General features: G+C 38.6%; 4 protein-coding genes across 9 annotated transcripts; 1 reads left to right on the forward strand and 3 right to left on the reverse strand.

The window, feature by feature from the left end:
• Positions 1-114: 114 nt before the first annotated feature.
• Positions 115-5,246, reverse strand: LOC124193806. Of its 2 annotated transcripts, none has more exons than XM_046587777.1 (7): positions 4,454-5,246; positions 3,839-4,340; positions 2,390-3,779; positions 2,234-2,329; positions 1,519-2,164; positions 1,302-1,448; positions 115-1,242 (listed from the first exon to the last, which is right to left on the reverse strand). In XM_046587777.1, exons 2-7 carry the CDS (start codon positions 4,321-4,323, stop codon positions 419-421), a joined length of 3,588 nt encoding a protein of 1,195 aa, XP_046443733.1. In that variant the 5' UTR covers positions 4,324-4,340; positions 4,454-5,246; the 3' UTR covers positions 115-418. The 2 variants fall into 2 exon arrangements, with proteins under 2 accessions (XP_046443733.1, XP_046443732.1); XM_046587776.1 differs by having other exon boundaries at positions 2,264-2,329; positions 4,454-5,114.
• Positions 5,247-5,558: 312 nt separating this feature from the next.
• LOC124193812 (protein ANTAGONIST OF LIKE HETEROCHROMATIN PROTEIN 1-like) lies at positions 5,559-8,636 on the reverse strand. 5 transcript variants are annotated; one of them, XR_006874491.1, is made up of 5 exons: positions 8,322-8,635; positions 6,823-8,245; positions 6,606-6,748; positions 6,362-6,539; positions 5,559-6,281 (listed from the first exon to the last, which is right to left on the reverse strand). XR_006874491.1 is itself a non-coding variant. In XM_046587783.1 (4 exons), the coding sequence occupies exons 2-4, from the start codon at positions 6,664-6,666 to the stop codon at positions 5,583-5,585; spliced, it is 921 nt and encodes a 306-aa protein (XP_046443739.1). In that variant the 5' UTR covers positions 6,667-6,748; positions 6,823-7,063; the 3' UTR covers positions 5,559-5,582. The 5 variants fall into 5 exon arrangements, 4 of the variants coding, with proteins under 4 accessions (XP_046443739.1, XP_046443740.1, XP_046443738.1 ...); XM_046587783.1 differs by lacking the exon at positions 8,322-8,635 and having other exon boundaries at positions 6,623-6,748; positions 6,823-7,063; XM_046587784.1 differs by lacking the exon at positions 8,322-8,635 and having other exon boundaries at positions 6,623-6,748; positions 6,803-7,063.
• Positions 8,637-8,662: 26 nt separating this feature from the next.
• LOC124193815 lies at positions 8,663-9,483 on the forward strand. Its single transcript, XM_046587789.1, has 4 exons — positions 8,663-8,769; positions 8,855-8,984; positions 9,040-9,160; positions 9,227-9,483. Exons 2-4 carry the CDS (start codon positions 8,889-8,891, stop codon positions 9,412-9,414), a joined length of 405 nt encoding a protein of 134 aa, XP_046443745.1. The 5' UTR covers positions 8,663-8,769; positions 8,855-8,888; the 3' UTR covers positions 9,415-9,483.
• On the reverse strand, positions 9,192-12,891 carry LOC124193809 (probable ATP-dependent RNA helicase DDX43). Its single transcript, XM_046587780.1, has 11 exons — positions 12,384-12,891; positions 11,876-12,316; positions 11,600-11,812; positions 11,434-11,543; positions 10,988-11,374; positions 10,670-10,912; positions 10,449-10,596; positions 10,223-10,378; positions 10,066-10,151; positions 9,838-10,000; positions 9,192-9,773 (listed from the first exon to the last, which is right to left on the reverse strand). Exons 1-11 carry the CDS (start codon positions 12,687-12,689, stop codon positions 9,507-9,509), a joined length of 2,520 nt encoding a protein of 839 aa, XP_046443736.1. The 5' UTR covers positions 12,690-12,891; the 3' UTR covers positions 9,192-9,506.
• Between the last annotated feature and the right edge of the window lie 1,293 nt (positions 12,892-14,184).

Here is a 14,184-nt window from a genome sequence, read left to right on the forward strand (position 1 = left end):
TTAGTTTGACGTAAGCCCATCCTTTGGGATTACTCAACTATGAAGACGGCGCAGAAGTGAGTACAAGTAAAACTTTGTGAAAAAAAAAAAAAAATATGCAAGGAAAGGAAGAAAGGAATTTGATTCAGTTTATTGCATTCGAGGCAAATAAAACCCTTGGAAATTGCTGTCTTGTTAACACCACACAGTCGCTCAGTTCAAAATAATAACAAGACAACATATTAAACGTTTCCTTGTCAGAAAGTAAAGATAGCAATAATCGAAGCGCAATATTTAAATACCGACATCACTTACACATATAACTGAAAACTTGGAGAAGAATCAATTTGAATGATCAGTAAGAAATGCAAATGGAGTTTATCTCAGAAATTTTCAGAATCACCCAGAAATTCTTAATCACAAGTTTTGTGTATCAATATTAAACGCTTTCATCAATATTCAGAGAATCATTATTTTTTTCCTTGACAAATTGTTCCAAGGCATTGAGCAACTCTTGCTCTCTATCGCGAATTTCTGATAAACCTCTCATGTAAGCCTTTTTCAATTCATCTTCGCAAATTTCAGTGAGAGCTGTGATTTCCTTTCGTTCCTTGTTCACCAATTCCGCAATTCGAGCATCCGACTCTGTCAGTTCTTGTTCAAAAGAAGTCAATTCTGATTCCTTTTCGGACAGTTCACTTTGTAGAATTTCAAAGAGTTGAGCGGCTCCAGCATGAGATTCTTCGGTATCTTTGATTTGGCGGTCGAGGTCTTCATTTTCTTCTTGCAGATTCGCAATTTCTTTGCTGATCAATGCAAGTTTATCTTCTAATTCAGAGACAAGTTTCTTAATTTCAGCCAATTCCTCTGTGTTTTTACTCGTTTCTTGCTGCTCAGGATCATACATGTCAAGGCTTAATTTGAGCTCTCGGCATTGTTGAGTTCGAACTTGTAGCTCGGCTTCAATTTTTTTACCGTTAAGTTTCGTTATTAGCTTGATAACAACACCCTTTCTTTCCTTCAGTTTCAATAAGTCCGACTGACTGAGTTCATCCCTTTCTTTCGTTTTCTCCTGTTTTGCCCGCATCCTATTGATTTTCTGTCGCATTTCTGAAATCTTCCGTTCATCCTTTTGACGTTTCGCCAAAGCCTCTTCTAATGCAGGAAACGGACCCTTGGGAAAGCTAGATGGAATCTTCAACTTCATCTTGATTTCTAGCTTTTGATCAACGATGCTTAGTATGCCATTCTTGCGTTCTGCGTCTGTCAAAATGAAAGATTAATAATGACATCTCTAATACATTTTGACCAACTGTATTTACTTTTCAAAGGAGGAGCAGGAAGAGCTTTCATTTTATTCCTAGGCAGTGGTTCATTGCTGGCTTCGCCAGACTCATTCGAGTCGATTCGTAATCTCTTTCGACGAGGACTATTATTCTTTTTCGAAGAACTTCTGAGAACTATTCTACCTAATATGGATCAAAACAATTATTTAAAAAACGAGAAAAAAATAAACAAATAGAAGGTAAAATATTTTACTATTGAATGCATCAGACGACGCAGTACTCTCGGAAGAGTGTTTTGACTCGGACGTCGGCGAACAAAGTGAAGTTGGCTTTTCTTCATATTCCGATGACTCATCTGGAGTAGCCACACAACTCGGGGAAGAGGAGTCGATGTGTTTCATGATAGATGGCGATGATGGAATCCATTCATGAGATTCGTCATCTGAACTGCCTTCAGGGAATGATTCGCTTGCAGTCCTTGATCGATTTTCGCTGGAATCTGAAGATTTTGTTTCGAACGTTTTACCATTTGAAATTCCGTTAGTGGGAGTCAGAGATTTTCCCGAATAACTACATTCAGGTACATTGGCTGTCTTGAGGTACTCGGGATATTGATTTTCTGGAACAGATTTAATCAAAACCCAGCAAGCGGATTTGTGCGTTGCCTTTGGACTATTCGTAATGTGTCTCGTCACATTTCTGCGGTAACGATCGCTATAATCGCATTCGGAACATTTGAACGCTGGAGTTTTCTCGTGTGCTATAAAGTGTTGGTGAAAATTTGTCACGGTTCGAGCCCAATAACTGCAAAGAGGACACTGATAGACGAGTCGTTCGATCAGTTTGACTGTCCCACCGCTGCTAATGGATTCTTCCGGTTCGTCACGTTTTCTTTTCAACTAGGGAGAAACATATCATATATTATTTGCAATCAAATTTCAATCATAACGCAGAGCAATGAATTCAACCTTTTTAATCGAGGTTAGTGCCCTCGTTACCTTGCGGTCACTCTCAACTGATAACTCCTCGGTCGATGATTCTTCGACGTCAGGCAAGTGTGTTTTCTACAAATAGAGATCATTAGTATCAAGTATTTTGCATAGGCTTAAAAGTGAGTGAAATACCTCATGAGCAAGAAAACGTTCTCGAGAAGGGGTTTTATAAGAACAATGAGAACACGCATATTCTAAATCATGATCCAAGTCGGATGGCTCCTCTGAAGCACTAGTCCGAATCTTGACAGTTGTAGATACTTTATGAACAGTTGCCTCATGTCTCTTTTTTGAATTCCAGGATTCGGCTCTGAAATCACATAAGCTGCAAGGGAAGCCTTCTTGATGATGGTTGGTTATGTGGAAGGCGAGCTGACGGCTGCCGGCGACCGAGTACGAGCACATTTTACATTGATATGCAGCATTATTTCCATGTTTCATTTCGTGTAGCCTAAGATTCGGTTTCTTCAGAGTGGAAAATTTGCACAATTTGCAAAAGAATCGATCACGTTCCTCGCTGTTGATGGTTTCATCGGTACTTTTCGTCTTTAATCGAGGACTGGCAATCGGCGATAATTCGACCATTTCTTCTTTTGGCTTGACAGAATCGGTTCGTTTCTCCGACTTTAGTGTGAAATGATTCTTCTGATAATGACGTAGAACATAAGCCGGGTCCTTCGCTCGAACGGAGCAATTTTCTCCAGGACACAAATAATAATTTATCCCGTTTCGCTTTCCTCTTTTCAAATCAGAACGGTCAATATCCAAGCGCACTTCATCTGTCTTCGTTTCGCTTTGTTTTGAAGTGGTCGGCTTCGTGGCTTCACTGTCTAACGAATTCGGCGTATTGGGATGGTTTTCTCTCAGGTGCGCTTTTAATTTCTTTGCATTGGGCGTTCGAAATGCGCACTCTGAGCAATGATACCATTTTCGAACAGCCCTCTTCGGAGGATGTGGACAATCCAAAGTTGAGGACGATGCGGATGAAGGTGACAGACGATTACTTTTAGAGCGATCAGCGGTATTGGAGGCACTTGGCGAGTGCTTTTTCTTTATGTGAGCTTTCAGAGCTTCATAATTGTCTTTGCTCGTATATGAACATTGCGTACAAGAATAAATAGTACGTCGTCTTCCAGATTTGTCTAGATATTGAGATCCAGATGAAGATGATGAAATAGGCGAGCCACGACTTTTTCGAGTAGGAGTTTCGCACATACTGAGCCCAAGGAAAGAATTAACTGTTGGGTTCGCGCTTGTGGGTTCAGATCGACTTTCATAGGGATGACTTTTCATTCTGTGATCCTTGAGAGAAATTATGTTTGGGCTTTTGAACTCACATTCTGTACAGCTATACTGAAATTTTTCGGGCAGGATGTTGAAAATCTTGATATCCTCGTCGTCCGATGACTTGACACGTGAAGTAGTATTGGATGTGGATGCCGAAAGCTGCATGACGTGGCTGAATGAAGCTGATGGTATAGAGGTCGCACGCAAGTTTTTCAGTCTTCCTGTATCAGTCTCACTATAAAGAAATAGATTAAATATGTTGTAAGAGAAAACATGAAAAAGGAACAGGAATACCTGTTATTCAAGTCACTGGGGGCAGATGGATTTTCCTTGCAAGCATCATCGTCAGTGGAAATTCGAGGAGTAGTAATTCCAAGTGACTCAACATTTCCCAACTGAACTGCCTCCCCTTCTGGTAGGCCTGTGGTTGCAATTGTTTCGGGACAATCAGCTTGTTGTGAACATTCCCCGTACAGTTCAGCAACCTCCATCTCTGCTGTGCAATTGCTGTCCCAATCACCAGTCCATGGAAAGACAGATGGCACAGCATCTTCCCTTATTTTTCTTTTAGATTGATCATCGGAGAAAAGGTATATGTAATCACTCTGTTTAAAATGAAGAGAGCAAATGGAAAGAATATCTTGATCAGTTATTGTTAGAACAAGGTGATCACTATTGATGCTAGTCAGCCACTGTTCTCTTCTTTGAACATCAGATGGAATGTCATGACAAGCCGAACTAGTTGGCTTTGGACAGGAAGGAATGCAGCAACACTTCATTGCAGTTACACAGAATACTGAAAAATACAAAAATTAATTAAACTCAAACCTTTTGATGTGACATAAAAAAGCTTCTGTGAACAAAACAACAGAAACTGAACTACTCAGAGTAAGATAAAGTCTCACACACCTTTTGAGTTTTGATGTAGTCAACAATTTTAGCTATTTTTTCAAAATGAGGAATTTGAATTCTTCCTTGTCAAAGTTGTCATTGCTTTCCTTTGTGTGCTTCCTTATTGAAGAAAAACTTTGTTTTGTTATGGCGGAGAGACGAAGACCACAACTTGTAAGATCCTCATAAAAATAGAAATGAAAACGCTGCCCCGTGGCCCGTGTCCTACGCGTCACAAAAGCCTTCCCAGAATTCGTCTGCTAACAATTTTAAAGTCAACGAAAAAACATAATCTTGTGCATTGCCACGTCGCTATATTATTCGTTTTGTGCGTTTTAACCGGTTTTAGAAAAAAGCCAAAAAGGTCCAAACTCTCCGAACTTTTTAAAAGCAGGTTTAATGAAAACAATGACTTAACTTAACGACTTAACCTGGTTTTCACGCTTTGTTGCACCATCTACTAATGTCTAATGAATGAATCTATTAGATTATGTCTCATTTAAAGTCTACAAACAGTTTCAACTCAAATTACAAAAAAAAAGTATGCACTGAAAGAAGTCCCAGCTGGTCAGAGGCTATCGCAGCTGATTTAATGAAACCAACGCCTTTTCTCTACACGATTTTACGACTATCGGGTAGCGCATATATCGTATGACACGAAAGTAACGAAACCCGTTCAGTAACAAACTTTCCCTTACTATTTTCTATCCATGTAAAAAACAAAAATGCTCGTTTTAGCCTTTTAGGCTATTTGAAAATAAAAATAAAGCTCGTCAAAAACCAAGTCACGTCTGTGCTGGACAGATGTTTGTAGATAACCCGGACGAAAAAGAGAGAGAAGTGGGAAGCTGATAGAATACAGTAAAGCAAAAAGCTAAGAAGAAAGAAACAAAAAACACAGAGAAAACCGGAATAAAACACCAGAGGAAGGGACTAGAACTGCGCACACAAATATTTTATGCCCCTCCCCTTTTATTCCATCAATTTAAATTAAGAAGCTTATTATTGTACATTAATGACAGCAGAGAAAACATTTTCGACCAAGGCGTTCTTGACTTGCTTTCAGAGAAATAAGAGACTTTAAATTATGAGGACAGAAAAGTACAATTATTGAGTGATTTTTAAATTTATATTTCAGTTAGGATGGTTACAAATTCAGCTTTGTCCACAAGTACGTTGAAATCCGATTACGCTTTAACTCACCCATTTGCTGAGATTGCAATTCTTCTGGACTTTGCTCAATGGGCTCGGAGAATTCGGAATGTAGATGAGCGTTATTATGATTTGCCGTTTCACTTTCAAATGGTTCCGTCTGGAGATCGCCATCATCAATCAAAGTGTCATCAGCGGAAGTGCAAAGATTGTGCAAGACGCAACACGAGATCATAAATTTTGCGGTAGTATCAACTTGATGAAAATCGAGGCGGCTCAGTTGTCTGAATCGTTGTTTTAGAAGACGTATTGCTTTTTCAACCGGTTGTCGAGATAAATGCAAACTATTATTATAGTTGATAACTGACTGGCCATTCTGTTTTCGGTATGGTATCAGCAATAAATGATTTGATAATGGAAAGGCTTCGCCTCCAACTAAATGGAGATCACCAGAACAAAGGTCGGGAAGCCTTTTGTAGACGAATGACAACTTGTAGACACGCGCATCGTGAATTCTACTTGGTGGACCGGTAAAAACATCCAGAAATGCTCCATTAGGGTCGGAAATACCTTGAAGAGTAATAGAAATTTGCTGTTGATGGTTGAGGTAAATGAACTTATTTTTGTTGGCTGGAGCTCTAATGGGAATGTAAGTGCTATGAATACAACCCAATATTCCAGGGAATCCAGCAATCTGAAAATGAAAGAGTAATTTTTATGTGTAGTTATGAATAGAAATGATCACCAATTTAAACACAAAATGTAAATATATACTTGTTCAAACTGTTGTGCTATTGCTGCCTTTTTCTCTTTACTATCAGGAAATTTTATGATGGTTGGAGCAATGTCATTAAGGTAGTCCATCACACGTGCACACTGCCTGTGAAAAGTTGATTCTCCAATGGAAAATTTTGCTGCAACATCTCTTATACAAGTTTTATTTCCTGCAAATCTAAAAAAAGTCATTTATTAATAGAGATATATAATACAAGTATACCCTAACTAATCAAGGTTTTACTTTAAAAAAGATAGTACATGGTTTTCTGCTGATGACTTTGGAGTTCCACCATGTGAATCATTTTTGGGATAATACTGTGATTTCTCAAAGTCTGATATAATCTGAGAACATGTTTCTCGTCTCATACGAAATTCTCTACGAAACTGAGATAAAGAAATATTAGTGAATTTAGGGTAAAATCATCCTCTCCCTATTACGTGTCGAATGTCTTAATTACGTCATCTTCAGCGTAGGAGTGTATCAAACTTCGTCGTTTTTTGTGTTTCGGGCGCAGCACTTTTTCCTTTAAGAGCATCTTCAAAATCTCTTCATCTGAAGAATCATCTGATTCTGATGATTCTAAAATAGCTAGAGCAAGAGCTAGTTTACGTTTCCTTTCATCCGAGCTAAACTTTGACATTTCTCAATATTTAAAAAAACAAACATCGTCCACCAACCAATGTCTGCAACCTGAGCACCGTTGTCAAATATATTTACAAGTTGAAAAAGTGTAAATGACGGTGATGAATGAAGTGTATTGCACTATTCGTTGATTTAAATAAGACTAAGTAAATTAACATTATATTAACGATCACAAAACAGTACGAGAACGGAAAAAAATGACTGAAATTATGGATCTACACAACCGTATTTTCCGGATGTGCCACCATTCTAAGGAACTCGTTGAAAAAATTTGCCAGTTCGTAATGGAATTGGACGGGAGCAGCCTGTCTTCCCTGGGAAAGGTAGGGATTAGCGCATTCTTTTAATAGCCGATTCATATCTGACGGAAGATGTCGGGAGATGAGCAAGCCAGAATCTAAAAAGACTTTCTGGCACACTATCTGCAAGTTATTATTGACAGTCGGCGTATCGCAAACATGGAGCACTTTGTTGCATAGGGAGCGACAATCAAAGAGATCGCAATCGGAATGTTTACGGCATTCACGACCATCTCCAACGGATCGGTCGACTACGGTCTTTGGGAAAACCGTATCAGCATCCAACAGCACCTGCCGACCGTTTAAAAGACCAAAGTGCTCCAATTTGACGTCACAGACATGAATAGGATCAGGAAATGTTGTGTGAAGGTCATCAAGTAGCTCAAGCATCAATTTTGCCTGATGAATCCTGGCATAAAAATCCTCTGGGCGGTCGGAATAAATATTTAATCTAGAGATCGGTTTGGCATATTCAACGGCATAAAAAGTACCGCAACTAGATAGGATTTTAGGGAATAAATGGGAATGCTGATTGATCATAAGGGTGACATATTCATTGTCCTGTGACAGTTGCCATAAGTTTATCATAAGTTCTCTATTAACTTCATGTTTGTAGTCACCAAGGAATGGATAAAGATGGTCCATGAGGTTTTCCTTCTGGATTCCAAAGTTCATCAGCATAGACTGTGTTACCATCTCAACAAGCTCCTGGTAGTTGGGATAGACTTCACTGGAGTTTGAATTTGTCCATTGAAGTGGTATGTACTCTGACTTTATCCTGTGTGATTTGATAACAATAAGCGAGTTATTCCACAGGGCAGTGAAAACAGCAAATTTTCCTTTGTGCATTGATTCACAGGATAGTGCAGAGATTTCTCCATTGTTGCATAGCGGCTCACATAGTCTGCCAAAGGCCTTTCCTTGACTGTACTCATTGCACTAGATTAAACAAAAAAATTTATAGACTTCATTTATATGGGATAAATTTTAATTAGTGCATTAATTTTTTGATTACCAGAATGTTTAAACGATTTTCAATATCGATATTCAAGCATATTATATTCCATTGTAAGAGGTAGAACAGAGAAATCATCGAAAGACTGCAGACAATTAAGACCACAAAGAAGCATTTTTTATGGAAAACCAAGCGAGTAATTTTGAAAAATTTTCGTTTGAAGTTCACACGCATTTCTGGAAGGTAGTTAAGAAGAAAAACCATAAGTCAAACTCTAGTTTTGTTACATTTTAGGTGTTTGTTTAGTTCACAAGCCATTATGTTTTGTTAGTAAATTTAAATGAACTTTGACAGCTGCCACTGCGAACGCCATCTATGAAATATTAATGTTTTCGTTAAGGTGTTAAACATGTCCGAAAGATGGCGTCTTTCAAGCGTTTTTAAAAATCGTCTGCTAGCAATGTTTATTTGACTTCGAATTTCAATACTGTTTTTTCCTTTTTGAGCAGTAATCTGAAATTTTAACTTTACATTTGCATCTAGATTTCTATAATTAAAGTTTTTTCTGAACGTATTTCACGTGTTTCTTGTAGTTAAAAGACTTACCCGTCTGGTGGTAGAGAGAAGATGTCAAACTCTATCGGCGCTGCTAATGATCCTCCGAAAGCGAACTACAAACTGAAATATAAACTTCTTAAACGCTGCATCAAAGAAATTGTCCTGGTAATGTCCGTCAATTGTTTTCCTTGAATTTCTAATCATTTCGCGATTCAACCAGGAAAATGCTGCTCTATGTGATAGGGCTTCAGAAATGCAACACCAAATTCTTGTGGCTCAAGAAGAGAGAAAGTTTTTGTGGAAAAAATATACAGCAACTCAAGGAAACAATTTCATTGGAGGTAAGGGAACAAAAATACTGTACAAAAGATGTGGAAAATTTAAACCTGTGTATTTCTCTTGATTAGAAGACATGATATTGAATACTGGAGCAGCAAGTCAACCAGTGACTGAACAAAAAAAATCAACAAGGAGAACTCCAATGCAGAAAAATAATTCCTCAAAACCACGTCAAACCCTTTCTTCAAGGGCAAAACAAAAAAGAAAATTGGATGAGACTTTGAGTAACGACACTGCTTCTTTAGCAAATGGCTGAGTTGCAACAATAATATTGAATTGGAAATTTCTGTGTCAAACATTTAATAAACTTAAAATGCTAACAAGAGAATAGTTTTATATTCCAATGAATCACATGAAATCCCGACCGAATCCGCCTCGTCTGGAACCTCCACCACCTCTGGAACCTCCACCACCTCCGAAACCTCCACCACCTCCGAATCCAAATCCGTCGTCTCGGTCTCCACGACGACCACCGCGGCCACCGCCACCTCCTCCTCGACCACGAAATCCACCACCACCACCACAGTCGGCCAAATTCCTCTGGCGTTCCTCGTCTTTGCGCACTTTCCAGGCACCGAACCTTTCTGACATTTTAATCAGCTCGGGAGGTATCTCCTAAAATAACACAGATTCATACGTAATTATCATTCAAGTAAGAGAAAAACCACGCGCCACATACCTGATTAGCTTCCTTCAATATGTCAATAAGATCACTGGCCTTAGACCAATCTTCCCTGGTCATGAATGAAATTGCAATGCCAGTTCTTCCAGCTCTACCGGTTCTGCCAATGCGATGGACGTATTCTTCCGCGTGACGAGGGAAATCATAGTTGAGGATGTGCCTTCAAACAAAAATAAAAAATTACAAAAGAATTCATTAAAAACTTGACAATAAAACGGAGCTCACGTAATATCTTTGATATCAATGCCTCGTGAAGCGACATCTGTGGCAATTAGCAATTTTACGTCACCACTTCGCAGGTCAGCTAACGCCTAAATAAGAAAAAAATTTATGATAAAAAAGGGACTAAAAACGTAGAAATTGGTTAAATATTATTATGTACCTGCTCACGATCGATTTGCTCACGATCCCCATGAATGCACTGGCAACTGATTCCGATTAAACTCAGTTCACTGGCTACTTGGTCAGCAACTAATTTACGACCGACGAAGACGATGGCTTTGTCATTCGGATCAAGAGCGCGAATGAAATCAATGAGCTAAACACAAAAAAGAAAATAATAAAGCTTAATTGATTAATCAACTATAATCTAAGTCAGTTAGTTATACCCGTGGGCGCTTTTCCTCCTCGTCCAATATTTCGACGTGCTGAGTAACGGAGTGGCATGCAGCCAAATCCAAAGTTCCAACGCACACCTGGAGAGGATTATCCATGTACTCATTGGCGATCCGACGAATACCTTCAGGCCACGTTGCACTGAATATAGAGATATATTGATCAATGACTGACGATAAAAATGTGTATGCCGATGAAATGAGAAAAATTTTACCTGGTCATTATGATCTGTCGATCAGGTCGGACATCAATGAGAATTTTCTTGATTTGTGGTTCAAATCCCAAATCAAGCATCCGATCAGCCTCATCTAATACAACATATGACACAGAGCTCGTCTTGAGCGCACCAGCTTGCATCAGATCGTAGAGACGGCCTGGAGTTGCAACAACAATTTCAACACCTTTAGCAACAGCACCAATTTGTTGACGTCTGTCACCGCCACCATAAACGCATAAGCTGTGTTAGGGAAAAAATAATAATAAAAAATTTATAAAATATCATTCAATGAATAGTTCCGAAAACCAACATTACCATTTGATCCCTTTCCAAGGAAATTTCGCTACTTCTCGTTCGATCTGCTGAGCGAGCTCACGCGTAGGTGCCATAATAAGAACACTTGGTCCACTACGCTCAGCGCGTGTGATGGGCTGTCCTTCGATGTGAATCATAGCTGGAAGGAGGAACGCCAACGTTTTTCCTGTGCCCGTTTGAGCAATACCAATAAGATCGTGACCTTTGAGAAGTACGGGCCATGCTTGAGATTGAATAGGAGAAGGATCTTTAAACTGTTGGTTTTGCACTGCTTCTAAAAGTTCGGGATAGTGTGCAAATGCTTGGGCGAAAGTCAACACAGGATTGGGGATTGGCCGATCATCATCTGCTTTATAGTGGGATATTGTGATGTTGTTGTGGGTCAACCTGAAAAAATAGACTTTTGATTGTACTGGCAGATTAAATTGCTTTAAAGAAATTCTCACCGAAATTTGTCGACCTCTTCACGAGACATCACTGCCACTTCAGGGTCTTCTATGTAGAAGTTCTTCAAAATTTGTGGACTGTTTGCCCAACGACGTCTTGAGGCTTCTTTCTGTATCGTGGAAAATGATAAGAGATTTCCCTCAAGCAATGTAAATTTGAACGTACTGAATCCCTGATGACGGCACCCCAATCCACAACTCCTGCATCCATTTCATCAGCTACGACGGCAGGTTGAGCAGTGTTACTCGGGTATCTGGAACTTGGAAAGCTAGTATCGTCAACAAGCTCTTTTATTAAACGTTCCGCTTCTTTTTGCTTTTCAGGATCGCCAGAAATTTGAATGCTAGCCTCTGTTCCATTATCATCATCCTTGAGCACCTGAAAGAATAAAGATAACATTATATTTCATTCATCAAATCTTTTGAAAATTTTAATTTATACTTTGATTCTTGCCCCACTTTGATCCTGCAATTCATTAATTTTGGATCCACCACGGCCAATGATTCTTCCAACTAATGCAGAAGGCACTTTAACAATCAATGCATTACCAGATGGCTGGGATTGCCTATTTTCTGACTCAAAATTATTTTGACGTCTTGATGGCTCAAATGAAGATGATTGCTGCCATCTGTCTGAATCTGTTGGTCTCTCATTTTCCCATTTGGGTTTTTTCATCCCTGAGTCAGTTTCCTTTGATGACCATTCAGCTAAAGAATTGCCACCACTTTGGTTGCTTTGTTGGAATGTGGTCGAGACATGTGTAGTGTTGCCAGAATTTGGAATACTCAGTTCTTTGATCAATCTTTCAGCTAATCTAATTTTTTCTGGATCACCAGATAACTGAACACCAACATCAACCCAATTGTCATCTTCATGAAGGACCTGTACACAAAAAAAAAATTTATATGTATATTTTTTTTTTAACTAAGAAATATTTTAAAACAACTACCTTTATTTTGGCTCCAGATTTATCCTGAATTTCTCCAACTTTGGCATTACTTTTGGCTGACAGACAATTGACAATATCGTATGAAACCCGAATGATGGTTGAGTTCTCACTACGATGGCTATGATCATTATTTGTATGACTACTAGACTGATGGTAATGATCTCTAGAGTTATTTGCATTATTACCCCTGTTGCTGTTGTGGCTAGACTCATATGAGCTTCTGTGACTGTGAGAATTTTGAGTAAACGAACTACTCGGGCGAGAGTCTCTAGACCCATCCCGACTATATCCTCTTCTATCAGCCATTTAAAGTATTGCAATCTTTCGGGGGATGACAGTACAATTTTTTATCTTTTTATACTTTTTTACAACTGGAAAAAAAACTAGTTAACTACAATAAGGTAACGCCAGCAAACAGCATGAACTCAAATTTCACTTTCAGGCAGGATCTAAAAAACGTAATGAGTAGAACAGCAAGCATGAGAAAACGCTGTTGCCAAACAACCACTGATTAAAATGATTTTTTTTTTAAATCTTTTAAATGCTTTGCTTTTTAGCTTTTTTTTAGCGGATGACTCTGCTTTTTAATGCTTTTAGAAATGTAATACTTTATTGGATTTAAACCTGTTATAATACTGCAAATAAGATCATTCATTTAATATTTTATTGAGATGTAAGTAACATTCTTTCAAATTCATGGAGACAAAATTCACAACGTCAACCTAAAATGTAGCGTTGTAGCTAGTTCCATCTAGTTCATCTCTTTTTATTTTAGGACAAGAATGTTCATTAGATTCTTTTTTTTTAAGTAGTTGAACTTAATTTAATTTTAATTTTGCTTGATTCCCCTATATTCCAAATGTCCCGTCGTGGTCTCATTCATGCCATTATTCTGAATAATCTCTTTATAATGAGATAAAAAAGAGCGCCCACAACACGTCTTGTTTTGCGTGAATAGAAAAAAATGAAGGGAAAGGTAGGATACGAGAACGTTTTTCAAATTAATCAAATCTCAGTATCGTAATATCGTTGTTAATTCTTGTAGCTAACGGAGTGAGGAGATAAATTGCGATAATTCTATTTAGTTGAATGTCTTCTTAACATTGGTAAAAAACTGAACACATCACCTTCGTGATATAGGCTTGGATATAGGCCTACCTTATCTGGGGAAGTACAGCAGGCCTACGTATCACAAAAACGGTTCTAAGGCCGTTCAATGACTCTGGTATACAGGCTACAAATTGATGCCCTTTCGTAATCCAACAATGCGCTACAAAATAAGCTGAGCAAGCCTTTGAACTTAATATAGGAAATAAAAAAGAATGATTTGTTTTTTAAAACTTTAAGATTTTTAGAAAACTGCGACTCCTGCGAGTATGTATTCGTATCAAAGGCACACACAGCACACACACACACATCGACATGGGCGCGTGTCAAATGACAACCAAAAATGCATTCACACGTACACGAAATGGAATAGTGGGTGGGGTTGGGATATTTTATATGAGCTCACGACTTGGCCCCCTCGTCTAAAAAAAAGAAATCTTTAAAAAAGGTCGTCAATTTTTTTTTTAGTCAAGTCTTCCTGTTGTCGTTACGTCGCGCGAACAATAGACCATCACCGATGGTTAAATATTTTCATTTAGGAAAAAAGAAAATTGGCTGATGTGGATATAAAGGGCTCGTTTCTCCAATTCGGTTTCAGAGGGGTAATGACGCCATCGAATTGTCGTCTGATTTTGTCTTTTTATTTCTGGGCGATATCGCGAGATGAGAGGCCATTCGCACTTGGTCTAATGTA

The sequence above is a fragment of the Daphnia pulex genome, chromosome 5, assembly GCF_021134715.1.
Source record: "Daphnia pulex isolate KAP4 chromosome 5, ASM2113471v1".
Lineage (NCBI taxonomy): Eukaryota > Metazoa > Arthropoda > Branchiopoda > Diplostraca > Daphniidae > Daphnia > Daphnia pulex.